The sequence below is a fragment of the Trachinotus anak genome, unplaced genomic scaffold, assembly GCF_046630095.1.
Source record: "Trachinotus anak isolate AG129_WGS33_773 ecotype Australia unplaced genomic scaffold, CSIRO_AGI_Tana_v1 ptg000011l, whole genome shotgun sequence".
In the NCBI taxonomy this organism is placed as follows: Eukaryota; Metazoa; Chordata; class Actinopteri; order Carangiformes; family Carangidae; genus Trachinotus; species Trachinotus anak.
The window spans coordinates 27,342,790-27,369,370 of NW_027273862.1; the positions used below are offsets into that span (position 1 = coordinate 27,342,790).

The window sequence follows — 26,581 nt, forward strand, 5'->3', positions numbered from 1 at the left end:
CATGGCATCTTTTGAATTCTGTCTGACCCTGTAAAGGACATTCAGGAGTTGAGCTGCGAGAGTTAACTGCTGTAATCCGAATGCCGGCTCCTCCTCTCTGGGTAAACATCCACCTCTGTGTGGAAGAACCAGTTAGTGAGTGGATACTGACAAGCCTGTGATGAAGCAAACTGCTCAATGGCCTGAGGATGTAGAGGAGAGGGGGAGGTCATCAGTCCACGTCTGTTTTAAATGGTTAACCCACAGGGCAACTCCACCCACCATACACACACCCACATGCCTGCACCCACTCACACACACACATCCTCACATACACACAAACACACATTGTGCCTCTGCAGCTTCCACCCCCCCCCCCAAAACACAGGAGCCTAATCTAGTCAATGTGCTCCCATTTGAATAAAAGCTCATTTTGCTGGACATCCATTACCTCATCTCTTGGATTCATACAGCTGGCAGCATCAAATACACACACCAAGCATGTACTGTGTGTGTCACACACAGACAACATGTAGCAGCACTGATTCCAGTGCAGCGTCCATCTCCAGATCCCAAGCATCCACCATTCAAACCATTCAAATCCAGCTCAGAATAACCTTAACTCTTCCCTCTGTGTCACAAAATCTGCTAAATATACTATAGTGTGGACACAACAGAAAATCATCATCATCAATCAGGACGTGTTCTACAATCTACTAATCATTTAAGTCATTTATCAAGCAAAGATGCAAAACATTTGCAGGTTCCAGTTTCTCAAATATGATGTTAATTTGAGCATCTTTTGAGTTTTGGTCAAACAAAGCAGGGATTCAAAGACATTACCTTGAGCTCTGGAAATCTGTGAGTGGCGTTTTACGCAAGTTATGACATTTTATTAACTATTTGATTAATCAGTTAATTGAAAAATTAAAAATTGATCATGAAAGTGATCTTTAATTTCAGTCCGAACAATATCAGATCATCAGGGAATTCTCTGAAGGAAATTATTTATGATTGTCTTGCTCCTCCTTCCTTCCTCCTTGCCTCTGATCCAGCCTGGATATCAAGTTTTCAGAGTGCACTAATGGCTCTGCTCACCTGCTCACATCACTCACCTGTCCAGGTGTGGCTGTGGCTCAGCCTTTGTCTGCTCAGCCACAGATTTACACACATCAACTACTTCAACAACACTTAGCTCCCTTGACTCGTACAGCTGCCTGGGGGCTGGTGAATCCGTGCAAATGCTTTGGGGGCCACAGGAAGTAATTCCCACTCCAGAGAGAGCGAGAGAGAGATGTGTGTTTTATTTTAATTGCCTCGCTTCCCTGAGTTCATAAAATCTCCTTTACTTCCACCTAAACTTCAACTGATCACTGAAGCAGCTCTTTCACTGAGAGAAAATCTGTCTCGAGATTTTCGATGCCATCTGAAGACGAGTTGGCACCGTCTCCAGCTTCATCTGATAATGATGATGACAGCAGAGGTTTAAATTGCACAGTGTGACAGCCAAGGTATGCAGGGGGCCTGTTACAACATGGACACTGGCTTTGAGAGTGCAAATAAGCAGGTTATCACCATATCAGTGTCTCTGCCACTGCAGACTGAGAGATGGGATACTTGTGGGATCTGAGCTATACAGAATAAATGTTGCTTATGCTGCTGAGGAGTATCATCAGACTGTGGAGTATCATCCCTCGCTTGGATTGCAGTAACACTACTGCCCTCTTCTGGTTGGCCTGCCCAGAGAAACTCACAGCCAATAGGGTCACATGAATCACATAATTACAGTGTTAAGGTATTGTTCTTGTTCTTCATTTCTTTTTTGTTAGGTAATAATTCATACTCAGTTTGTTGTAATGTTATCATCAACTATATTTCAACCAGAAAAATATAATCATAAACAATATGACTATAATAGTGGCACAAAGTACATTTAGAATTAACATTTTTTATGACCCTTCAGGATAATAAAAAATTATATGTAAAGAAAGAAAGCTGATGCTGTCTCACATAGTTCAATTGCCTTTTGTTTGTGATTGTTTTTATTGTTTTTTTACTTTATCTACTCTCTCTAATTGCTTTTAGTTATACTGAAGTATATTGTATTGTGTATTGTGTATTGTATTTGTCTTTTCTCTTTAACTCATTCTTGTCCTGCTTTTGTTTGCTTTTCTGTGCATATCTCTGTTGTTATATTGTTGTGTATTGCCTCCTGAGCTTCATATCTTTTTTTGCTTTTGTTCTGTTGTCAAAGCACTTTGCAAACTTTGCTTTTAATGGTGCTATATGAATAAAGTTACTATTATTTTTGTAGTTTTCTTGTATTAGCACACATAGTAGTACAAACAAGGATTTCAGTATTTGGATTACTGGCCAAAATTATATATATGAATGTCAATTTGCAGATTTCCCATGACTGAACACACAGAATCAGGTGCTGTGTTAACTGGCCTACTCAGACACAGTGGATCAGGTTAGCAACTTATTATCTTGAAAAATAATCATTTTCATTATCAATTAATCCAATAATATTTTTCAGAGTGAATCATTCATCTATAAAATCAGAAAACAGTGTAAATTGCCTCTCAAAGGTTTATGTTGATAAAAAGTATTTTAATAAAACACAGAGGGAAGTCGTAAACTGGACCCAGCAGATGTTTGCTATTTATGTTTGATAAATGACCAAACGTGATGTCAAGCAATTTTCCACCGATTTAATTGATTGAAAGGATTAAAAAAAATGTGCATCAGTGTCATCCACTTACCCGCTGGTGACATCATCAGTGCGCGCAGCGTTCTTGCTCAGCACGTCTCCGTCACTCATGTATCCGGTGACCTCCATGGCGATGCCGTCCAGGTCCATATCCTCGCCGGCTCTGTCTCCGAGGTCCACGCTACACAGGGCTCCTCCCCTGCCGGCCAGCTGTCTCCGGAGGTGCCCGGGGTACACGTAGCGTCCTCCCTGGCCACCGACCACCCGGCCACCGTAGCCATTTCCCATAGAGGGAGCATCGCCCGCCTGCAGACGAGGGCTGGACTGGCCCAGTCGCCATGACGACAGGGAGGGACGGGTAGAAGTGAGGCTGAGGATGCTCCGACTCCCGCCACTGTTGTTGGTGCCACCGCTGCTTCCGCCGCCGCCGCTGATGTCAGTGGTGACGCTGCCGTCGAAGGTGGTTTCCAAGGTGCTGAGCAGGTAGAGGAGGAGACACAGAGAGGGAGGGGAGATTAGAGCCACAGGCTGTGATTCACATGTAAACAAAAACCAGAAAACAAGAGTGGAACCAGCCATCAATTACACAACAATTACATCTACATGAGGTTTAATTTAAAACCACTTCATTTACAGTTGTGGGAAAAGTCATGACACTGCGGAGAGGATAAACTGAGCAAACCAGGAGGCACATGTGGAACTGTTTAATCACTTCTATATATGCCTTAATGACTTGGTATTAACTCTCAGCCTGTAGTTTCATAGGTACATAAAGTTATTTCCCATAATTGTTTACAATTGTCACAATAGTATAATAAAAGTATAATACAGGCAAACAAACTGCCAAACTATGAGTGGCAAACTGCTTCCAGAAAGAGCCTGGACTGAATCTAGACAGCTGGGTCAGCGTGGAGACGCGAGGCCGGAGCAGAGGTCAGGATTCTGTAGGAGGGAACGTGATTAGAGCTAAACCAGAATCAAAGACGACATGAAAGACATGCCCCGCGATCAAAGCAAAAGACCCCTCAAAAGAAGGATGAGACGGCAACAAGAAAAAGAAAAGGAGGTAATACCTGTAAACCTAGACAGACACGGTCTGCTGACCATGAGGCAGTTCAGTCGCCGACTCAAATCCCCACCAGTTAGCCTGATTTAACCTGTTTACTGCTCAGCCGTAGCAGCTATTGTAAGGCGCTACACTTTGATGATCCCTAAACAGTAGAGGTTTGTTTTCTACTGGAATGTGTTGTGTACAAGTCTTTATGTGCAGTGCTGACTTGACAAGGTGAACAGAAAATACTTAAGCAAAGTCACTTTTAAAAGTGACTGCTGCATTATGATGATTGATAAATGACCAGTAAAGCTCCATTTACTATTTCTCGCAAGTGAAAGAAGTTATTCAGTGAATAATATGGCTTGTGTATCACTTTATTCTATTATTCTATTATATAAAACCACCAGTGATATAAATGAAACAATATGAGATAAAGATATCTGATAAAAGTATCTGTTCAAGAAGTAAAAATAATTCAACAAGATGCTTGTTAAATTACTATTTAACTCAACCACTCCACCAGTCAGCGAGAGTTAAAACCAGGTGGAAAATGAATTTATTTCACTTTTACCTGTGTGTGACCTGAGTTCCTCGCAGGCTGGACATGGTCTCCTCCAGGTTTTGCCGCAGGTCTGCTATGTTTTTGACAGTTCGCAACCGCCTCGTCTCTGGGTCTTCACCTGAGTGAGACAATAAAAATCAGTCTCAGACAGATTCACTGGATTGACGAGGCACAGTTTATCCAATATTGTAAGTGATCACCCACCTGAAAGGTCCTCGATGGATGTCTGGCTGGTCTTGGTGAGGGAAACGTCTCCACCTCTTCCTCCTGAGCCAGTCTCAATGTTTCCCGTTCCCTCGCCGTCTGTTTGGGATCTGGGGAAACAAATTGTGCGAGGGATCAAAGCGGTGAAATCATCGATTCTGAATTATGGTGCATTTAGTGGGAACCTAATATTCAGCAAATTGTCACGAAAGAGGGATAAACCTGATTAAGAATTAAATCTGCTGTGCTTCAGGTCTTGTGACCAGGATCCAACATGAACGCCTGCTAAGCCCCAAATGCCAGTAAAGTTTATCTTTGAAGGATAAAATCAATACAGTGCAGCCGCTGCGCCGGCTGGTAGCTTTTTGAGGCGATGACGTTTGAATGCCGTGGTTACATGCAGCCTTTGGTCTTTGCCTGATCCCAGACTTTGTCCTTGGTGACTACTGTACACACTCTCTGTGAGTGTGAGCCAGTCAAAACCACAGCCTGCCCCACTTAATGACAGCATCTAAACTTCTGCTTAACTGACTTAATATTGCCTGAAACTTCAGGTTATTATTTATTTATACCCCTCTGGATTTAATTTGTTATTTCCAGCAGTGTTTTTCTTTTTAGTTCATCAGTCACTGGCAGATGAGAGAAAAACATTGATTGTAAATTTCTAATTTCTTTTATTTTTGATCAAATTTCTGACAGGTGGAGGTGGTATAATCCTGCTGGTAATGGTATGTGACAGGTTCACAGCAGAGGAGGAAGTTTCTGAGCACTGAGGACGGGGTTTTTTTGTGGAGGTGGAGTGGTTAGCCACAGGTCAGAGTGTGCAGAGGGAGCGGGGCAGCAGTGCAGGAAGTGTCAGTAGGCTAATGAGTGGTTGTTGGAGAAAGGACTCATTGGGAGCCAGAGGGACCTCCTTCCTTATCACACTGGGGCCAGGACAGAGGTCAGAGGCACACAGCATCCACACTCAGGAAGACGACACACTCCACACTCACACACACACAAACAAACACAGATGTGACATTCCTGGTAAACAGTTCACAGATGGTTATTCAGAAAACAAAGTGTCATATATGTGATGACCTTACAAACTTCTGCAGTTAATAAAAGCTCAGATAGTCCACAGCTCACCCAGAGCTGTTACCAGGTAAATGACTGACCAAGTACACTCCAGTAAACATTTGTCAACTTCAAGTAGTGGTCACTGAAAAATCCAACCTCTGCAGTTCTGGAAAATGTGCTGTATGAGGACGATGATGCACTGTGCTGTGGTGTAATGACTTGATTTTATCAGTGTTTCATGAATCACTTGCTGTTTTGTGGCCAGAAAGCACAACTTGAAGGTTTTTAAGTTTCATCACTTGAAGCCGTTTATTAGATGCTTTCTGAAACCACATATGCGGGAGTAATACCCCAGACCTCTAAACAGACTTTGATGTGTAAAATTGGAGTTTCCCTTTAACAAACCCACTTCATAAGGAATCTGACCTCCTTCCTTTCGAGAACTGCTACATGATGCTAGAGACACAGACAGGGTTGTACTGTATTTTATTTGGCGTTTTCTCTCTTATCTGCATCTTAATCTGTTTATATTTTTGTTTTCTGTTGTCTTGTCTTGTATTTCAATATTTGTATATTTTATGATTGTGTGTACATTGTTTTTGACCATGGATTCCCTGTGGTTACTGTCATTAGTGCATTTATGTGCTTGATGAAGTGGAAATTGAAGCTGACGTTGTCAGATTTTGAATAACAGACACAATCAGTGCTGCACAGTTAAATGTTTAGGCCCAGAGTGTGTGCTCTCACCTGTACATGAAAGGTGCGACGGTGGCCATGTTGGGGTGGCTGTGGTGCTGTTGAGTCTGAGGTAGCTGCACGCTGACCGTGTTGCTGGCTGTGCTCTGCGTGGTGCCTCCTCCTGCCACAGGGGCGGCGCTGCTCTTTCCCTCTGTGGAGGCCAGGCTGGAGGTAGAGCTGGAGTGTCTGCTGTCCCTGTCTCTCTCCAGGGGCCCACGGTGCATGGCGAGACCCCCTCCTAACCGCATACTCCGAGGCCTCTCCCCCGCCTCCTTCACTGAGGAAGCCTTCCCCCCGACTCCCGGGGCTTTGCCTCCTGGCTTTGGTATTCCGCTGTGTGCAGGGGTGGAACTCTCTTTTTTGGCCACTTTGCCCCCCTTGGGAATGAAGCTGGCAATTTTAGAGATCCTTTTGTTTGAGCTGTCTGTGTCTACAGCAACAGGTGATACTTCCTCCTTAGGCTCCTCCCCCCTGAGCTCTGTCCTGTCGGGGACCGAGATGCGTTTCCCCATCTCCTTCCCTTTCTCCTTCTCTTTCTCCTTCTCCTTCCCCCTTTCCTTGTCCTTGTCTTTCTCGGGGCCTTTGACTGAGCCCTTCTTGGCAGTCAAAGCTCTGCTAAAAGTGCGCTGCGCAATGCCCCTCAGGGCGATTTTGGGGCTGCTGGCAGTTGTGGAGACAGTAGTACCTGCTGAGGGTGCCGCTCCGGAGGCCGTACCATTGCTGGTCCCGTTCATTCCTGGGCGGACGTTACCATCATCTTCCTCCAGGAAGTCGGTGTTGGAGCCAGTTTCGGCCTTCTCCACTTGCCCTGCTCCAAGGTGTCTGGCTGGGGCAGCGTTGTCAGTCTGGGCCCCTACTCCATTGGAGGAGGAGATGGAAGATTTGGAGCTTCCTTTGCTGTTGAAGAGCTTCAGCTTCTCCAGCATTGACTTCTGAGTGACGGCCTTAGAAGGAGCTTCAGTAGCTGCAGCAGCTTTACAGGAGGTGTCCTTCTCCTGCTTGACGGACTGCATGGCAGACGAGGGGGTGCTGGTGGAGGAGGGAGAAGGAGAGGATATGTGCTTGGAGCTCATAGACTTGCTCCTCCAGGGCTTGCCGTTGCTGTTTGGCTGGGGGATGGCTGTGGAGGAGGAGGAGGACGAGGACGATGAAGAAGATGAGGGAGGAATCAGGGCGGAGGTAGCGGCGGGGATGCTGGTGGAGGAGCTGACGGTCACCACAGATGACGGAGCATGCTCAGTCATCACCGAAGGCTGTGAGGTCATGCCCTCTGAGGAATCTGCGCCAGAATAGAGACATTTTATTAGACGATGAGATAGGAAAGTGCAGATGAGAAGAAAAAGTGGAGCAGAGGGAGGATTCAGGGGGCGAGAAGAGAAACCAGATGCTGAGGGTGAGTCGTCTGTGACCCCACACAAAGTCGCCTTATAAGGGCCTGGAGGTGGCCTGTGTTGATACAGCCAAATGTGCCATTACTTTCCTTCAGGCTAGCCATCAAAACTGTTAAAAACCCCTTAGCACTAACAATGAGAGGAGCCCATCACGAGCTGTTTATAAAAACAATGTGGAGCAGGCTCAAGTGCTTTAAAGTGTTGCCAAGCAGGCCAAGTCAAGAAGCAGTGCTGCTGCACTTATAAGGCTTGGACTTATATGGACTGCTTTTGGTCAGCATCCCTCTACTTTAAAAAAGAAACACTGTCTGGTTACATCTAGTTACAAGTACTCAGTCCCTCATGAATTAGATTCATAAACAGGATAAAAATACAGTTTAACTTGGAGATGAACACAACAGAGCTCAGCAGCATCTCAACAAGCACTTACCCACAGCTGAAATCCCTGGCGCAAGTCACTGCCCTTACTTTGAAAACTAGAGCCTCCTGAGAGCTGCTGAGGTTGTCAGTCTATGTGCAGAGTGCTGCTACCAGCAGCGCTGAGTTCAGACCAGTAACATTTGAATATTCAAACACCAACGGCCAGTGAGAGAGGGCCTGTGCAGGGAGCGCTGGGTGGAATGAATCATAACAGTTCCACTGCAACGTACCCCTCCAACACTGTGAACACACACAAACACACACACTCACACAGACCTATATTTATTCTAAGTCACTGCTGCTGCTGTGTGCCTTCTCATATGACTGAAGTCCCCTTAACTCATTTGTGTTAATTGTAAAGTCTTTAAAGTCTTGTTTTCTTAAGACAAAATACAAAACACATCTCAAACTTTTCTCTCGGCCTGTTTACATTTACACTTCTACAGTTTTACCTGATGAGGGTCTGAGGACTGAAACAAGTGAGTGCATGTGATCGACAGTGTGCAGGATTTTTGGCTCTTTCACAACCGTTCCCAACACAAATCAAACTAATTCAAGAACCCGAGGAAGTGACAGTATCTTGTTAGGCAGGCAGCCAAATGAGAACATTCTTAAAATTGATTTGCATTGGAAAAAGGATGAATTGTGTCACCTCAGTGCAAGTTTTAATAATTTCTTTGTAAAGACAAGAAGATTTTGATGCTGAAATAGAAATGAAAATGACAGAAGATGGTGCATACAGAGTCATTCTCTTCCACACAGGAAAATGGGAAAAATAACTCACACAATGCTTTAATTCACACCAGCCACATTCAGTCCATATTTATATGTTATTCATATGGTCTAATTAAGTCAGCATTTACATGGAATATTAAACACTCAGCCTGTCTGTTTACGCTCTTTCTCATCTGGCTCTCCTCTTTATTTCATTTTTATAGCAGCTTTCATGCTCTAATTGGAAATAGGCACCCGCTCGCCGCCTCTCATTTCTCCCCCTGTTTAGCATTTAGTGGGAGCAGCCTGAAACAATGCAGCCATTAGGAAGTGATTAGGGCCCAATTAGCCGTGCTAGCAGTTAGCAATCGGAAAAGTGGGTCAGGTTGCTAATAGCTGGCTTCCTATTGGAGGCGGCTGAATGAGAGGGGGAACCTGCTGTGATTATGGAGCAGGCAGAGAGAATGAGGGGACTGGCACTGCAGGTTTGGGATGAGTGAAGCTTTGATGCGGGCCAGCAGGATGGTCTGTGCTGCCCGTGAATGGGGTCAGCTTGGATTTTGGGTCAGTAAGGAACAGAGGAGGTAAGGCAGGACAAGGAGAGGCCCTGGACACTGGGACAGCCCACCGTTGTCATGACTGGACCCAGTGACCAGGACTGACACGCTCCAGTTAGGTTTCCAAGGGTGAGGGAAAGTGGTCAATCTTCAACGTGTTGGGTCAGAAGTGACACTAAAGTGACGCTGACACTGTTGCATCATAAACTCAGAGACAGAGGCAAGCTTCGACACTTTAAAACACAAATCTGCTTGTAATAAAACAAATGCCACTGGCAGATTAAAGATGTGTGCAGACTTTTCTGCTGCTGAACCTTTCATTTGTACTTTTAATGAAGTGGCCACAAGGTGGAGTAAAGATTTCATTTTGAAGCTGCAGAGACACAGCAGGGTGCTTTCTGAACCTGGAAAAGCTCCCATGTCTAAGAGAAGAAAAAACATTTTGATGCTACACAAAAACAAATACAACATCAAATGGATAAAAACCTGGTAGACATAATACTTGTTAATATTCTGACCATAAACAATCACACATGATGAATCTAGCTTTGTCTGGCTGCACTTTGAGAAACCAGCACAAAATGCACTCGCGGAAGCACTCTCCTTCACAAATAAATAAAATAATTGTCTGAACATGCCCTGACAATGGGTCACTGACCTAATGACCCTGTTCAGCCTTGGGCCAAATCCTGGAAACTGTTCAGTGCCCCTCATTCACTGTGCTGGTTGAGCTGTCTGCTTCAGGAAACATGTTGAAAGAATTTTTGTATTTACAACCAAACTGCTTAATTACTGTGGTCATTAGAGATTAAAATAAAGAGCAGAGGAGGAGAACCCATAGGGAAAAGACTCACAGACCACCCTTTCACTTCATGTCTGTCATGAAAACCTGCCTCAGCCTCTGTCGGCTGCCTGCTCCTTTCAGAGTGTCCTGATAACATCAAGGCATTTTAGGAAATCAGCCAAAGTGGACTAAAAGCTCTGGTCACGGATTGTCACACTCATGTGCCTGTGTGTATGTTTCTGTGTGTTAATGCCTGTGTACAACTGAGGAAAACCATGTAATTTCACACAAGTGTCAACACACTGTGTGTGTGTGTGTGCATGTCTAATGCATGAGAAAGGAGGATGTTTGTTCTGCTCAGCGACTTCAAACACTGAACTGAAAACCCTATATATTTGCTGGGTCTGCAGACCTGTGGGAGCACAGTTGCACACACAAACCAAAACAAGCAATAAATGCATTAGCGGTAGCGTCGGCTGACACTGTTTAGACATCACAAGCCCTCCAACAGTCTCTCTCAGTTGCACCGGTCACAAGACATTAAGCTAAACCTTGTCACTCAGTCAGCTACCAAACTGCTGACCTCAAAGTGCCCTGCAAGTCGCTCACATGCAGCAGGACTGAAAACATGTTATCCACGGTATTTTCACAGGGAAAACCGCTCTCTCTGATGAGATTTATTTCATTTACAGACAATTTAATTTGTTAAATCTGCACCAATTATGTCAGACTGGCACACAGATTGAGGCTGCAGGTCTTTGCTTACTCATCATGTTCTGATTTCAGAAGCCTGCTCTCTCTGTCTCTCTCGCTCTCTCCTCAGTCATTGTGCTCCAGAAAGTGAGAGCGACAGCCAGCTTTTGTGTGGAGACTGAAACTTTTTAAAGTTTCTCCACATGAATACACTCAAACAGTGACGCTACAGCTCATCAGAAGGCTATTCATTCAGCGAGGGCTCCGGCATACAAACACACACACACACACACACACACACACACACACACACACACACACACAGAAATACATGGGTAACAGAGATGTGCACAAACACACAAGCACAGGTTCCCCCTGCTCTCTCTGTCTCTCTGCTCTGTGTCACTTGGTGGACACCCAGACGCTGTCACCTTATGTTAACACAGAGCTGAGGAGAAGATTCAGGTCTGTTTCCTTACTGTACAGCCGTGCAGTAACGTGATTCCATTCTGGTGTCACAGCCATTGACACAGAGCAGATCTGGCCTCACAATAGAAGCTGCAGGTGTCTCTCTCTAACCATCTCAACCTGCAGCAACACTGTCTCACAACAAGCGTAATGTGGAGAAAATAAGTCCCAAACATGCATTTTTGTTTTGTTATATCACAGAAACACTGTCAGATATTTAATGACAGCTTGATAAGAAAGGAAAATTCTAAATCAGTATCAGTTTCACACCAAAGTAGCAAGAAGTTGGTTAATATCACTACAGTCCCATTACTTTTAAAAATCAAAAAACAGTAAACTTCAGTGCAATTTACAGGAAAAAACCCCTCTCTTTACAGGATCAAAATTACAGACTCCTCTAACAGCAGCAACAACAAACCAGTAAAAATTATTAAATCTGCTGCCATATTTTCAAATGTTCAATGCAAAGATGAAGTTACTCATCTGAAACTAGGACCTGCAGGTCGAGCTCCAGGTGATCTACAAGTTCAGGGTGACAAACCTCATGGGTGCTGCAGACGTCCAGGAGGAACAGAAAAAGAAGGAGACGAGAGGAGAAGATGGACAGGAGAGGAGGGAAAAGTCCCAAACCATGGCCAGCAGTCCAGAGAGTGCAGGAGGTGGAGGAGGAGGAGTGTAGTGCAGTGCTATGGCAGGGGAGGAGGGGCTTGGCTGTATGTCAACAACGGGGCAAAATGGAAGGGGGGGGGGGGTCGACCAGTCGACCGCCTACCTGCTGCCAATCATATGGCCTGCTGCTCCCAAACACACAAACACCTGAACACTAGGACTTAATTAATGTTTTAAATCTCTGATCAGGCTTTTACATCAGCTTAATGCTGGTCTGTGGGTTTACTCACCTGGTAATAAGCTAACTAACCATTAAATGCTACAGTTGACATTACAGGAGTAGTTCATTTAGATTTTTGGGGGAAACACGCTTATTTGATGTCAATCCAGTTACCACTCACATGTCTGTATGAACCTACAGTTAGCAGCTGGTTAGCTTCACTTAGCACAAGGTGTGGAGTCTCTATTCTGGATGTATGGCAACCAGGAAGTCACTGGACAGGTGACGAAATAATCCGGCACACAATCCACCCAAAAACCCCCAAAACTTCCACTCAATTCATTTCTATTATCACAACCATGACTAGCACTTCTTTAACCAGTACGGATCCTGAGCATGACGAGAAGCATTTCATCAGCATTTTATGGAAATTCAGGTGAATTTTCTTCCATCAAGTCTGTGTTAATTTTTTTCATACACATGTTTGTCAACCCACTTGTATGCACACATGTCCACAAATCTCAGCTGTCCACTTCAAACTCTTCCATGTCCAATGGAGCTGCACATCAGAGAAAATGCCCCACAGTGCCCCTTACTGTGTTGGTCCCAGTTAATTTGTCACTGTTTAAACACAACACAACAGACTCTCTCTCTCTCTATGTCTCACTCTTTCAGCCCGTCTCTCTCTGGGCGGTCAGAATTCTCTGTCTAAAGCTGGGTAATGAGTTTAGATTGTGAACACTAACACAGTCTATATAAAGCCTTGGCTCACTGAGTGGTGACAGAGACTATTTCAACACTGGTTTAACTAAATATACTGCCAAACACACTCGGTGTGTACGCTGCAGAGCAGTGACACTGAGCAGAATGAATTCAACTGGGTCAGAGCAGCAGGAGAATTTGTGCGAAAGTAGAGCTCTGACTCGAATACAAACATGTGACAGCAAACTGGTCTTTTCTCAAACAGCAAGTGAGAGTAAACTACTTAATTTAAATGATACATCTTCAGATAAAGTTGTTGCATTTAGCCATTTAACATTAACAGAGTTACTGCAGGCGTCCAGTTCCACAAGTAAATCCTGTTCATTTTCTGCACAGACATTGTTATATGACTGAGTTAAAGCACTTCATTGATTTGGATGGGACAGGTTCATCAGTACAAAAGATGAGCAGCTGTGTCAGACAAGATCTGGTTCTTTGGTTAAAAGTCAAAGGTAGAAGCCAGAATACCTACAAACATATGCAGAGAAATCAGCCGTGACTCTATTCTGCTCAGAAACATTCAATCTTAAACCTGCAGGCCCCAGCTGACCTCTCCACCTGTGCTCAGTGCTCCATCACAGCCGCAGACTGGAGGTCATGATCACATCTTTCTCTGTCCACGTCCTCAGACTAGTAGGTCAGGACGAAGACCTTCATCTAACAGCTTGTTTGTAATAGAAAGGTTATGTGTCCGTCCTCATGCTGTGAAATATAAAGTCTTGCTGTATGTTCAGAATTAACTGAGCTGACCTCGACCCTGGTAAACATTAAAGGAGGCCAATGAGCAATTATTCACTGAAAGCATCTTGATTTTATGCTTGTGTATTCTTCATTATTCAGTACAGCAGAGCCTGCTGAGGGCTATGCATTATTTTCTGTTTTTAATATTTTCTCTTAGTCTCAAAGCAACAGAGCTAACTTGCATTTTTAAGTATGATAACAAAAAACACCCAAATGATTCAGATTTCACATTAAAATGATCCTTAACACAGCAGCATGGACATTTTTAAGAGCTGCAGAGCTTCACTCACTACAGCAATTACTATTATGAGACCTTAATATATTAGATTTCAGGGTCATGATGGTTGTTAACAACCACCCCAGACTGAAATGAAGCGCATCAGTCTGCATGTGTGTTTGTGGTTGTACAGTAGGCCTACCTTTGTTCAGGTGCGAGTTGGCTTTGGTCTTGTCACTGAAGCCCTGGCTGCGTCTGTTCCCAGCAGCACTGACCGAGCCCCTTGCAGGGATGTCACCGCCGGCAGTGGACACCCTTGCTGTGGGGCCGGGAAGTCTGATGGAGAGAGAGAGAGAGAGAGAGAGAGAGAAGAGAGGCGAGAGGAAGACAGAGAGAAAGACAGACAGAAAGAAAGAAAGGGGACGTAAACAGGCCACAACATTTAGTTTGTTTATTAGTCTGTGGAGGTGATGAGATTAAGGGAGAGGATCTGTGGTACAAAGCCTTCATCTTGCATGGAAAAACACCAGGTTCACTTTCTGCTGGGACAAACACATATAATCTCCAGCTTGTGGACTCAAACAGGAGGGTACTGGTTAAGTAGGGCTGAGAGCACAGGGGCCATGCAGGCACTGTACGGTTGCAGTTTAAATATGCATTTCATGTGAACAGGCTGAACACATTGGAAAGGTAAGCAGCACTTGGAGAGCATCTTGCCTTTTTGCATTCACAAGGAACATTCACAACAACAGAAAGGGCAGCACAAGGGTGTTCCTCGATAGCCAAATGTGTTGCCAACTGTAAAACACAATGCTGACTATCACATTACATGTTTCAGGCAGAGGCAACTACTCATTTTCTTTCTGTGTGAAAGAAAAAAGCAAGAAAAAATATTCACTTTTTTCCCTTCTTTGTCTAAGCACTATGTCACTACTATAAGAAAAGTTTTACATAAATTAAGTCTTTAATATTTGTAATCTGTTTAAAGGAGCCTGCCAAAAATGACAGGGATATTGAATAATCCCACATAAGCATCAATTTTTATCAAATTTGTTTTCCATGTACTGAATTTTCAGTTTGTGACCTGAGTCGATGCACAAGGAAACTGATGTACCTCAACATCCAGGCTGAATTCATCATAGAAGCTGTTTTTGACCTACTTTATTGATTTCTAGAGGAGAGTTCTTCTCTTGACCTCTGCAAAGTCGCGTCTCCCTCAAACTGATGACTACACCAACCACACAGTCACACAGCTGCCTATTTTAGACTCTCTGGTAACAATGAATGCTCCCTGGACAAATGTTTACACCTGGTTAATCTTCAGTCTGTGGCTCAGACGGGAAGCCACTCACAGTTTCATAAACGCAAACTCAGCTATTGTTTGCTCCAGTTCTGCCTTCCCATATTCACCTATGTTAATCTAATGGAGACAGATGAGCTCACAGCAGCATGGATGTTTGTTGTTGCTGGACAGTCTGACAGGATCCAGGTCCCATGAGAGCTGTGAGCTCAGCAGCCTCAGATTACACATCTGCTCCTTTATTTCTCCGCATGGATTAGACAGGCTATAACCCGCTGGTGAAATTTATGACACCTTTATTCCGTATTGTAAATTGATCTTTGGTGAGGTCTCTGAGCCTGGCTGTAATCTAACCGGGCTGCGGCACAGAGGCTGCTAATGAAATGCTAATTCACCAGCGGCGACATCATCATCGTCCTGGGACTGCGAGGCGGATGCTGATAAGCAGATTACAGCTCTCGCTTTCAGCTCTTGTATACATTATAGAAACTCTCATTTCCGGCACGCCATTCACTTTGACTGACCATTACTTATCTGCCCATTGCAAGGTAATAAGTTTTTCTATATTATTTAGTCAAGAGTAGTCTAAGCTAATTTGACTGTCAATTATGGAAGGACCAGTCAGTCTACTGAAACAAATGCTCAATTTGATGGCAGTTTGAAGCATATGTGAAATGAGCTGCTCACTTCTCACGCTCCACTTGTAGAAAATCTTTAAATAAATACCAGATGATGTCTTTCTTCCTATGTAAATAATCTCAGATACTGTGGTAAATTTACTTATTTAATAAATTGTATATAATTTACTTTATACATTTGTTAAAAAAAACAATGAGGAGGATTGGTGATTTTTAGAAATTGTGATTTTTCTTATCTCTGATCCAAAATTAAACAGCTTTTCATTGAAAATCTTTTTATCTCTTTGAAAACCATCACTAGTTATATTTACTGCCACATGCTGAAAGTTAAAGGTCCCATATTTTACAAGGTGAGATTTCCATGTGTTTTTTGATTATAAAGCAGGTCTAGGTTCTATATCAATACTGTGAAAGTATCAAAGCCTCAGTCCACAGAGAAATGCACACAGCCTGTATTCAGAAACTGAGCCTTAAAATGAGCCATCAGGACTTCTGTAACTTTGTGATGTCACAAAGCAGTCACTTTAAGCCACTCTAAGCTATGCCCCAAGCCCCGCCCATATGGACCCACCATCCCACCTTACAGTATTTGGTTTCTCTGAGTGTTTACCTGCTATATTTTTACTAGATCACTCAGAAAACAGCCAGCCAATCAGAAGAGAGGCTTTACCTGATCAGCTCACAACAGGTTGGTGAGCCAACCAGACTCAGAGCCCAGAGCTCCAGAGAGAAGCCTGAGAGAGGAGATGTTAAACTACAGTGAGATGGTTTTGGTTCTCAAAACCACAAATATATCTTAAGGAAAACACAGGAGAAGAGTAAAATATGGGACCTTTAAGCACATTTAAAAAGAAGGTAAGTTTAATGAAGTCTGTATACTTTTTAAAGCAAAAGAGCCATTTCAAGAGAACAGAGCAGTAGTTTGAGTGGAGAGCACCAGGCAACCTCCCCAGCTCTACCTCTTGTTGTTACAGGCACTAGCCAGGAGGTGGGGCTATTGCATTGCTCTGGAGAGGAGCTAGTGTGGGGGCAGGTGCAATGCAAACAGAATCTGGGATGGGCAGCATGCAAAACCACATCCTAAATCCAATTTTAAGGTGTATCATTACAGAATATGACACTGCATGCTAATGCAGAGGCAAACGTGAACGCAAACAGACTTGAGGGCATCACAGCGAAGGCAGACTGAAGCTAAATTTCAACGACTCATTGTCATATTATAGATACACATTCCAGCCACACAATCCTCCTGTGTTAATTATTAATGTCACATTATATGGGGGATGTGCTTGTCAAGCAAACCCCCCACACACACACAAGTACACACACTTACTTAAGGGTTATCTAAAGGTCTTTCACAGCCCATTTAGCAGGCTTGCCAAATGAGGCGCGCTGCCAGACAGGCAGGGCCGCCCGAAAATGGAGCCTGGAGCTTTAGTCCCTATCTGCTGAACACTACCACTCATGCATATTAGATAGTGCTTGTAGTAGAGATTGCCCTTAATCACAGACAAAGAAACAACATGAGACTCATTGCAGAACAAAAGAAATGTTATCCTTGATTAGGGGCAATTTCTACTTTCCTATTTCCTGGAATGGGACGGGACAGGAGGTGAGGTGGAGGGAAGAGAGGGAGGAGCAAGAAAACAGAAATGCAGAAGAAGCTGACCTAGAGGTCTTTTTCTGACCAAGGGAAAACTTGAGTAGTTTACTCTGAGACCCATCCCTAGAGGAGAAGAGGAGAAGAGAAGAGGGATATGGAAGAGGACAGAGACAGAGAGATCAGGTTTACAGTTATAAATGACAGGAAGTGTGAACAGGAGGATAGAGATGACAAAATGATGGATTAGAACAGCAGAAACTGCTCGAAAATGAAGAATACCGAGATAAACCCATCCACCCAGTTTCAAGGTCACATTCCTTGTGTTTCCACTTTCCATAAATGAGCCTGCAAGCCTCACCTGGACTGCATCTCGGCCTGTGCTGCTTTCTGGGCTGTAAGGGCAGGAGTCCCATGCGTAGAGTGGCTAAGCTGGGCCGGGGCGCTGCTCTGCTGGCTCAGTGGGGGGTGTGCGCTCTGGGACTGGGCGGTGGGTGGGAGAGAGGGCTGGGAGTTCTGCCGCTGGGCCTGCTGCTGCTGCTGTTTGTAGCGGGACAAGCTGAAGAAGAGGCCGAGGATGGCTTTCAGATTACCATTCCGAATCTCTGCAGGTCAGGGAGAAGGACGATGAGGAATATTAAAAAATTCAAAGACTGATGATGTGAAGACAGAGAAATTCTGTCTCACTACATGACAGCTGCTGCTGATCTGTGCTAAGAAACTAAAGCTAAACACTTTTTTACTGGCTGTCATGTTCTATTGATATATTGTTGTCATAATGACTCATTCCGTTATTACTTTCACCCACTTTCTGTTGCAGATTTCCAGTTTAATTACACATTAAACTTTACAGGAGCTGTTGACTTATTGTTCAGAAGAACGTGCAAGCCATAACCTGACTCACTAGCTCCTTCATTTGACACTGATGCAGTTTAGTGAATGGACTAAGAGTTTCAGTAACTATTCGACTTCAGGATGAAAATGCATATTCACAGAATCAATCTAATTTGCTGTCAGGGGCTGCCTTTAGTTCTAATTTATCTGAATTATATGTTCCTCGACTGCAACATGAAAGTCACAAGGAAATACTAGAAACTGACCCCATGCATTTCTTGCTGTCAGGGAATTTCACTGTTCTCTGCCCAATGAAAACACTATCAGTATTAATACAGTTACTATTATTGTTCCTGGGTTCCCTGAGTGAGTAATATAATATAAAAAAAATTGTCTGACATGAATCTTTTTTTTTTATGTAGGCTACATTTAAAAACAATTTTGTGTTGTTAGTTTCCTGGTGCATTAGTTTTATGTGTGATATAATCAGTCCCTTGCAAGCTTGCATATTTTAATGTACTGTAACCCTAAGTCCTGACGAAAGAGTCTGCCAATGAAAATGCCTCTGTGACAAGCTCCCACTTTTTTTTTTAAGCATGAAAGACTTCAGTTGAGCAGCTAGGCTGGGCCTGCCTGGCCTGGTTTGGGTCTGCTGCCCTTGTTCCAGTGAAAGCAGAAGTGCAGGAGTCCAGCTTACCCTCTGCAGACAGACCCTGGATGTTGACTCCTTTGGCTGCCAGGAAACTGAGGCAGGCATCAATGTTCTCAATCTGGAAAGAGAGTCACAGACACAGCTGTAAGACACTACATCCTGCACATTTCCATTCAGATTTGCATATTTGTATAATGTGAGGAAGCGTGTTGTCTGTCTTTTGCACGCTTCTCCTGTGAGCATAATGTCGAATCTGAGAGTGAACATCTACAGATCTATCTAGAAGGGAAAGTTGGCAGCACAAAATGTACTAACCTGTTAGAAATTTCACAAAAAGATGTGCTGGACATCAACACTGACAGGAATGAGATGTTGGGGAATACAGATCATATATCCTTCAATATTCATTCCTATGATAATGTTGGACCAGTGAAAAATAGGCTGTTATGACAGAAAACTAAATCTGTGTATGTTTATTGGATTGCCTTTGGCTGCAAATACTTGTTTCATGTCAGTAAGCATACATATAAAATCTTAGAAAGTTCTAAGCATACGTCTGCTAAGGCCTCAAATCTGCATCTGGATGCACATAACAGACAATCACACTGATTGACTGATGGTAACCATGATTTCTGAACAATGTGTGAATCCTGCTCAGTAATATTAGGACTTTGTGCAAAGATGATTTGTGAAGTAAGCCAGACTTCAGACACATAAATGCATCATGTTGTTGTAGCATTGTGAGTGTTTGCAGGATTGCTCAAAGCAGATGTGTGAAATTGGCTACACCTACAACCAATTACATGGAAATAGTGTAGGATATAAAAATACAAAACAAATCAATATTTTTCCCAACTCAACCAAATATGTTCTGATATTTGTAGTAAGTAAAAATATTTCATTTAAATTTTTATATCATATTTTTGAGGCATCAAGTTGTAGGAAAGCTTTAATGTGACTGACTGTTCATACCGTGCTGTGCGAAGCTCAGAAAGTAACATTGACCACATGGTGACATAGTCAAAACAGGATTCAAACCAAGCAGACGTTCGTCAGTAGAGCTACAGCGAAGCTAACCATCTATACCAACTCAGTTGCTATGACAGCAGCCTTGGCAACCTGATCAGACTGCTGAGCTGTCACAGGACTGTGAGAGGATTTGATAGGCAGACGGGCTTTGTTTAGGGCCCACGTGACCCATTATGCACCGAGCCTGCTGGCTGGCCCACGTAATCACAAAGTAAACCACATAAAACAAGTCATCAAGCAGAGTCACTGCAGATGAATGATGGTGCGATCAAAGTTTACCAACTGTTGTTTTCAATGAGCAAACACACCAGGTACAACACAAAAGATATCAATGTGGCATGGCTGTTTGTCTCTAATATTACATACAGTGGTGGCTATAAGGTGATATTGTAAGCAGGGCAATTAACTAAAATATCGACTGTGAAATGGACATTTAAAAGCATTTTACAGTATGCACAAAGGTTAAAGAGGTGCTAAATCTTCTTTAGTATGACATTTATTACAAGAGAGAGTAGATTTACAACACTCTGAGGCTGGTGTGCAACAATACACTCACAACAAACCCATTTTGAGAGTTTAACAGGTTAAATGTAATCTCCCAGGGAGGGGAGTAAAGATATAGAGCAGTGATACTCCAGTTGTGTGGTTTCTAAACTAAAATACATATGAACTGCGTCCTTTGTAAACGAGGCCGGGTGTGGGCTGCAACCGGGAGGGTCCCGCTCTCGTAAGATTAATGACATGATTACACTTAATATGCAGCGACTAAATATAGCCTGACCTACAGCTCCCTCTGTGCTTCTCCTGTTGGGAAGTATCCGGCTGTGAGGTGAGAAGCTGAAGTAGAAGCTCATTTACATCTGCCTCTCTTAAACTACTCCAGCGTCTACTGACTGCTCACACTGTAGGTAAATCTGCTAGTATAAATCCATTCATGCAGATAAACAAACCCAATGTAACCTCCTATACTGATGTTACTAAATCCATTGTCATGACACCTTCAGTGGTACCCACATCCACAAACATATTTACTGTAGTTACATCAGCAACTCTGCTGCTGTTACTCACAACCACTACTACGTCTGTATAGGATCATATTACATTTACTTCCACTGCAAACATATACCAGCCACATTACTACTATTTACATTCACTGCTGTATTGCTATTAGTTCAGATTACAATAAGTAATAAGTATTAGTTCGACCACCATAATTTTTATCAGTTAAACTCATTAGCATATTATTATTATTTATATATATATACATAATTTCTATAAGTTACACCCATAATAACAATAATTACATCTAATATTGTATCACTGTTAATTACTGCTAGCAGTTACAATTAGTTACATCCAACACCATAAATTTATAGTTTATATATTTAAACCCACCACCACATTACTATTAATTACACCTGCTACTCTACTGCTATAACCAGATTGTAACTTGCTTCATCCACCACCAGATCACCAGATAATAACTGTATCACAACCAGATTTAATAACAATTACTAACTACAGCATCGACTATAAGCGCTGAGTCCCTCCCCCTGCTAAACTATTAGTTACTTTATTTAAATAATACCTGCTTGATTACTACTTGTTTCATCACCTTCAAGATTACATGACCAAATTATTACAACAACAACAACAACAACAATTATTACAATTAACTACATGATTACTACTAATGAACTGACACCTTGTTTAAACTACAAACCTATCTGAGCCAGTTCAGTGTGTGAAGCAGCCAACGGTCTTCTGGCCACAGATTGAGTTGAAACAGCAGTGCTGCCCCTGCTGTCACTTCTGTGACCTCTGACCCCAGAAACAGCTGTTAGAGGGGCTGACACATGCTGTCCTTTGAGGTGATACAGCAGAAAACATGGGAACAGGAGGAATGCAGACTATGGTCTTCTCTGAATCAGCGCCTTAAAAATAAACCTCTCTGAAACACCCCACTGAAATACCCAGAGTCTTTCTCTAATACCCCGGGCCTGAGCTTCATCTGAGTGCCTGAACCGCCTCCTCTATTGCCCCAAAGTCCCTGGTACAGTTGTTACTTAAATAGCAGCAGCCTGCAGAAAATATGCTTCATTAAGATACCCCATCACAAATGCCAGGCCCGTCTGCTGAGATGCACCCCAGCCCCGCCTCTCAGGAAGTATAAATACCGAAACCTCTTGCTATTTAAAACCTGTAGAGACCAGAGCTCAGTAACACTATTCTGTCACGATCCACCACCAGCCCCAGAAAGATCAATATACAAACTCTATGCATAACCTCTGCATAGAGCAACACTTCCTCTATGATCTGAAGTCACTGGACTCCAGATTTTCCCTCTGCAATTGTACAGGTCTCATCTGTCTGTGATAGTCAGTCCATTGTTAGTGTCTGATCAAAGGTTATGATTTTGTTTTTTGGCAGGGCACCCTATAGTCTCAGAGGTTAAGACGCCGTTCATGTAATCACATCTTTCCTGGTTCGAGTCTGCTCAGGGATCTGTTACTAGTCGTCCCTCTTCTTTGTGGAAGCAAAAATAAAATTAATAAATCATCATTAGTTAAAGGCTTAACAAGACGTCACATTGTTCAGCAGGAATAATAAAACTTTATCACCGAACAACAACAGGAAACTAGAAACACAATGTGTGTCACGACAATAAAAGTCATTCAGGACTGAGTTTCTTAAGGTTTAGGTAAGACTACATTTCTTTAGGCTCATTAGTCCTCTGCCTCCACAAACTTCAAGTTAAAGTTCCAACACAGCCAGAAGAGTGAGCAACTGATCACCAAATCAACAGAGTACTGCAGAGAAAAAGTTACCTCTGAACTATCTCAGAGAGAAATCCACACAGCTGCTGTATTTGCACTTTATGGACGCTCCTACCTGCCTGGACGTATGATCTGCTGCTGCAGTGTGACTGCTCTGCCTGGCTTCACACCTCCATCCACGCCACCGGCACCTCCCGCTCTGCTCCGGCTCCCGGCAGCAGCATGGGGCCGGCCAGCCACACAGTCCTCTGAACAAACACCACCTCCCATCACAGGGATACTATTGTTGTGTGTGTGTGTGTGTGTATGAGTGAGGCAGAGAGAGAGAACCAGAGGGAGAGCTAGAGAGAGAGAGAGGGAGGGAGGGAGTGTGACCATGAGTGTTACGTGTCTGATGCAGGATATGACAGATAGGAGCTTTTGAAGACTGATACCAAGGCTGATATTTTTATTTAAAGTTGCTGACAGACAATCTTAAACATCGTTTTCTGCATTTAAATCTGACTGTTTTTATGTCAAATTCTAACGAGAACCTTATTCTTGTTAGAATGAAAAAGGACCAAAGGAACCAAAAGTCTGAATTGGTCAGTCGTTGCTGTAGGTCTGTGATATTGAGCTGTAAAATAACCTTGACTGATGTAATACTTCAGGTGTTGGCCAGTTCTTTCCCCAAATCGGCCCTATAAATGATAATTCTGGTTTATTACGGCTTAATTCTTATTTTTTGTAGTTGCCTAAACTAATTGTGGCAAATCTGAGAACGCGGCAACAGTTTTACAACAAGGAACAGAAGCAGTCACACAGTCAGACAGGATGTTGATGTTAAGATTCACCCAGGATTCTGTAAACCTGTTTATCTGGAGGTAAAACTGGAAGTGAGAAGTCTCTCACTGCACAGGTAAGGATGAAAAGTCAAAGATGAAGTCTCTGTGTTGACTGTAATGGATGTTTACAACCCACAGTCTGGGTAATAATTTTACACTTTGCCCCTGTTTTGTCTTCCTAATAAGTTTGGCTAATCTAATGGTGAAATTAATGTTATCATTAGTGATATAAACTATGGGCAAATGTACAAAAATTAGCGCAAAGTTGCAATAAACTGTAATTATTCTTTAAAAGGTGATTTAATCCCCAAAAATCAATATTGATAAAGTATTCAAAAAACCAAACAGTGCACGTGTTGTAAATCTGACCTGACTGGATTAGTTTGACTGTACTGTGACAACAACAGGGTCGATGCTGGAAGCTGTTGTTTGACTTTCTGACTGTTGGATCTTGTGGAATCTGGTCCTGTAACATGGTTGTGAGACGACGTGTTGCGTCAGTATGTGTGTGTGTGTGGATCTGAAGATGTGTCTGTACGAATATGTGATCACATCTGTCAGAATCTGCCCACACACACTTTCAGTCCCACAGGAGGTTTCACACATTAAAACAACCAGCTCACCTGCAGAACTCTAACATTCACTTCAGTTATTCTCACTTCACTGAAAAATGTACACGCCTCAGGGAAGTGCTGGTTTTCACTGCTTACTGATAGAAAATGATGCAGCAGCATCTATGACAGACATACAATGACGCAAAAGTCACACATCCACTTCAGGCAGCAAGTTCTGTCTGCTAATGCATGTTCACAGACTCTCTTTTAATTTACTATGTCTAACTATATCTCTGATTGTGATCTCTTTATAAGCTTTACTATTCAGTTTTCCTAATTCTTCTCAGGCTGACATTAACTGCTTTCACAAACAAAAACACAAATCTCCTCTGGCTACATCTACGCATCTCTGTTGAACTGCGTGAACACGATGGTTAACAAAGCTGTTTTAATTTGCTGTTTGAAAAAACACCCTTGGGCTGTCTTTGCTTATACAGACGCCTTTTGCAAAATAGTTTTTATTAAAAAAAAACCCCAATTTCTTCCAAGGTTGAGGTCTTGTGGGAAGATTTCTTGTATAATTTACAAACTGTTGTGTCACATCTCCTATGAATGGATTAACTGTTGTTGCAACAGATGACTTACTTATGCAACAACCGAGCTAGTTAGTTGCTGGGCCGTTGGACTGTATTGGATTTCATTGTTCTGCCGAGTGTTTCTATTATTTTGTCCACCCCTGTTGTAGCCCGTGGTGCAGCAGCCTCCATGTGACGGACAAACTCCCCTCAGGATCAGTAAAAGTCTGCAGCCTCTGAAATAAACATTTAGGGCTTTGGTATATTTGGTTGCTTAGAAACAGCAACTGTGATTGCTGAGTTTCAGCCCATCATGTGATCACCTGAGTTTTGACCAGCTGACACAGATGGGGATTTCTCTCTCTCTCTCTCTCTCTCTCTCTCTCTCTCTCTCTCTCTCTCTCTCACACACACACACACACACACACACACAGACACACACAACGTACCTCTCCCTTTGATCAAACATTAACCAGCCTGTTAAATCATTAATACGACACGGTTTGGGACTTGTGCTGCTTACCTGTGTCAAACTTCACAATCTACAAAAATGCTAAACTGAATCTGTGTCAAACCTGCAGCCACCTCCCCACCACTCTGACTCTGCGCAGACTCCTGACAGAGTAATAATACAGTGTGAGAACTCAGGCTAAGAACTGGGTGTGTTCTGATCAGGTAAAAACAGGGTGAGTGATAAATAAAAGCTCTATTGTCAGACCAGTTGAACACACTAACACACACTCACGGAGCTGTATCTCCATTTAACATTCTGCGAAGGCTCTTGATGTTTCCTTGAGTCTGTTTTTCATCAGCCCCATAAAACACCTGGTGCTGCTGGTTTCTACCTGTGTCTCTGTAACAGTCTTACCTCTCAACCTTTTTGCAAATTCACACCCAGACTCTTTCACTCTCTATTTCATCATTAATATCAAGTAGAGAAGCATAGTCTAATACACTGCGTAAATATACTGTATTTGTAATGGGTTATCCATACATTTACAGTGTAGTATAGGTAGAAAGTGTCCAGAATCTCATCTACTGAGGACAATGTAATTTAAAGCATCAGTTCATCTAAATTACATAAAAGATACGTTTATTTTCTCATTTATATCAAGTGGATCTTGCAGAAATATCTGAGATATCTGTCTGTTCAACCCCTACACCAGTGATTCCCAACCTGTGGGTCACAGCTCACTGGTGCATCGCAAAGGTATTTGAAGTGGGCCAGCAAAAGCAGCATTTGCAGTACACCAGTACAACTTAGATGAAAAACTGTAATTATAAGGAAAATACAAACAATGTTTTTCAGTGTTTTAAAATGAAATGATCTTTAAAAACATTAAAAATGTTTTTTTTCTTCATATTAAGGCCTATCACTGCGATAAGCCAATGACAGGAAATTTTATGTTGCTGGACCACTTTGCTGCCAGACAACATCGTATACTTGTTTGCTATCTGAGTCTGATGGTGCACTAAAAAATGATATACATGACAATAAATGGGATATTAAAATAGATAGCTGGTTAGCAACAGAAGAATTAAAAGGAAAGAGAGTCAAGAGACAGATGGTGAATCGACAAGTGACATTTTTAAGATTTACAAGTGGCCATGACTTGGAAAATGTTGGGAACCTCTGCCCTTTACAATGGAGCTGAAATTAATTTAATTTGTAGTGATTACAGCAAATATAATAGCAACTTCTCTTTGAGGAATCCAAAGAACATGATGCCAACAGTCTTCATTTGAACCACATCCACCAATAAAATAGTCTCTTTAAATTCTCAATAATATCTGATTTGAATGTTGTATTTCCCAGCCCCAGCCCCCCCCCCCCCCGTTAAAGCTGCTGCCTTAACATGCAATGCTTGGACGAGACGACCTGTGCATGTTTGTTTGTGTGGCTCTGTGTG

The 26,581-nt window shown here is 42.8% G+C and overlaps 1 protein-coding gene across 7 annotated transcripts in view; it reads right to left on the reverse strand.

Moving 5' to 3' along the window:
- The window catches only part of nav2a (neuron navigator 2a), a 215,282-nt gene that overhangs the window by 47,705 nt on the left and 140,996 nt on the right, over positions 1-26,581 (reverse strand). For 6 of the 7 annotated variants that reach the window (XM_071489495.1, XM_071489496.1, XM_071489494.1 and 3 more), the window contains 8 exons: positions 18,958-19,030; positions 17,788-18,031; positions 17,496-17,552; positions 14,091-14,224; positions 6,322-7,591; positions 4,513-4,622; positions 4,318-4,426; positions 2,745-3,167 (listed from right to left, as the gene is read on the reverse strand). In XM_071489495.1, coding sequence (XP_071345596.1) covers positions 2,745-3,167; positions 4,318-4,426; positions 4,513-4,622; positions 6,322-7,591; positions 14,091-14,224; positions 17,496-17,552; positions 17,788-18,031; positions 18,958-19,030 — 2,420 coding nt within the window. The remainder of the gene's footprint in view (positions 1-2,744; positions 3,168-4,317; positions 4,427-4,512; positions 4,623-6,321; positions 7,592-14,090; positions 14,225-17,495; positions 17,553-17,787; positions 18,032-18,957; positions 19,031-26,581) is intronic. The other variant, XM_071489497.1, reaches the window with a different exon arrangement.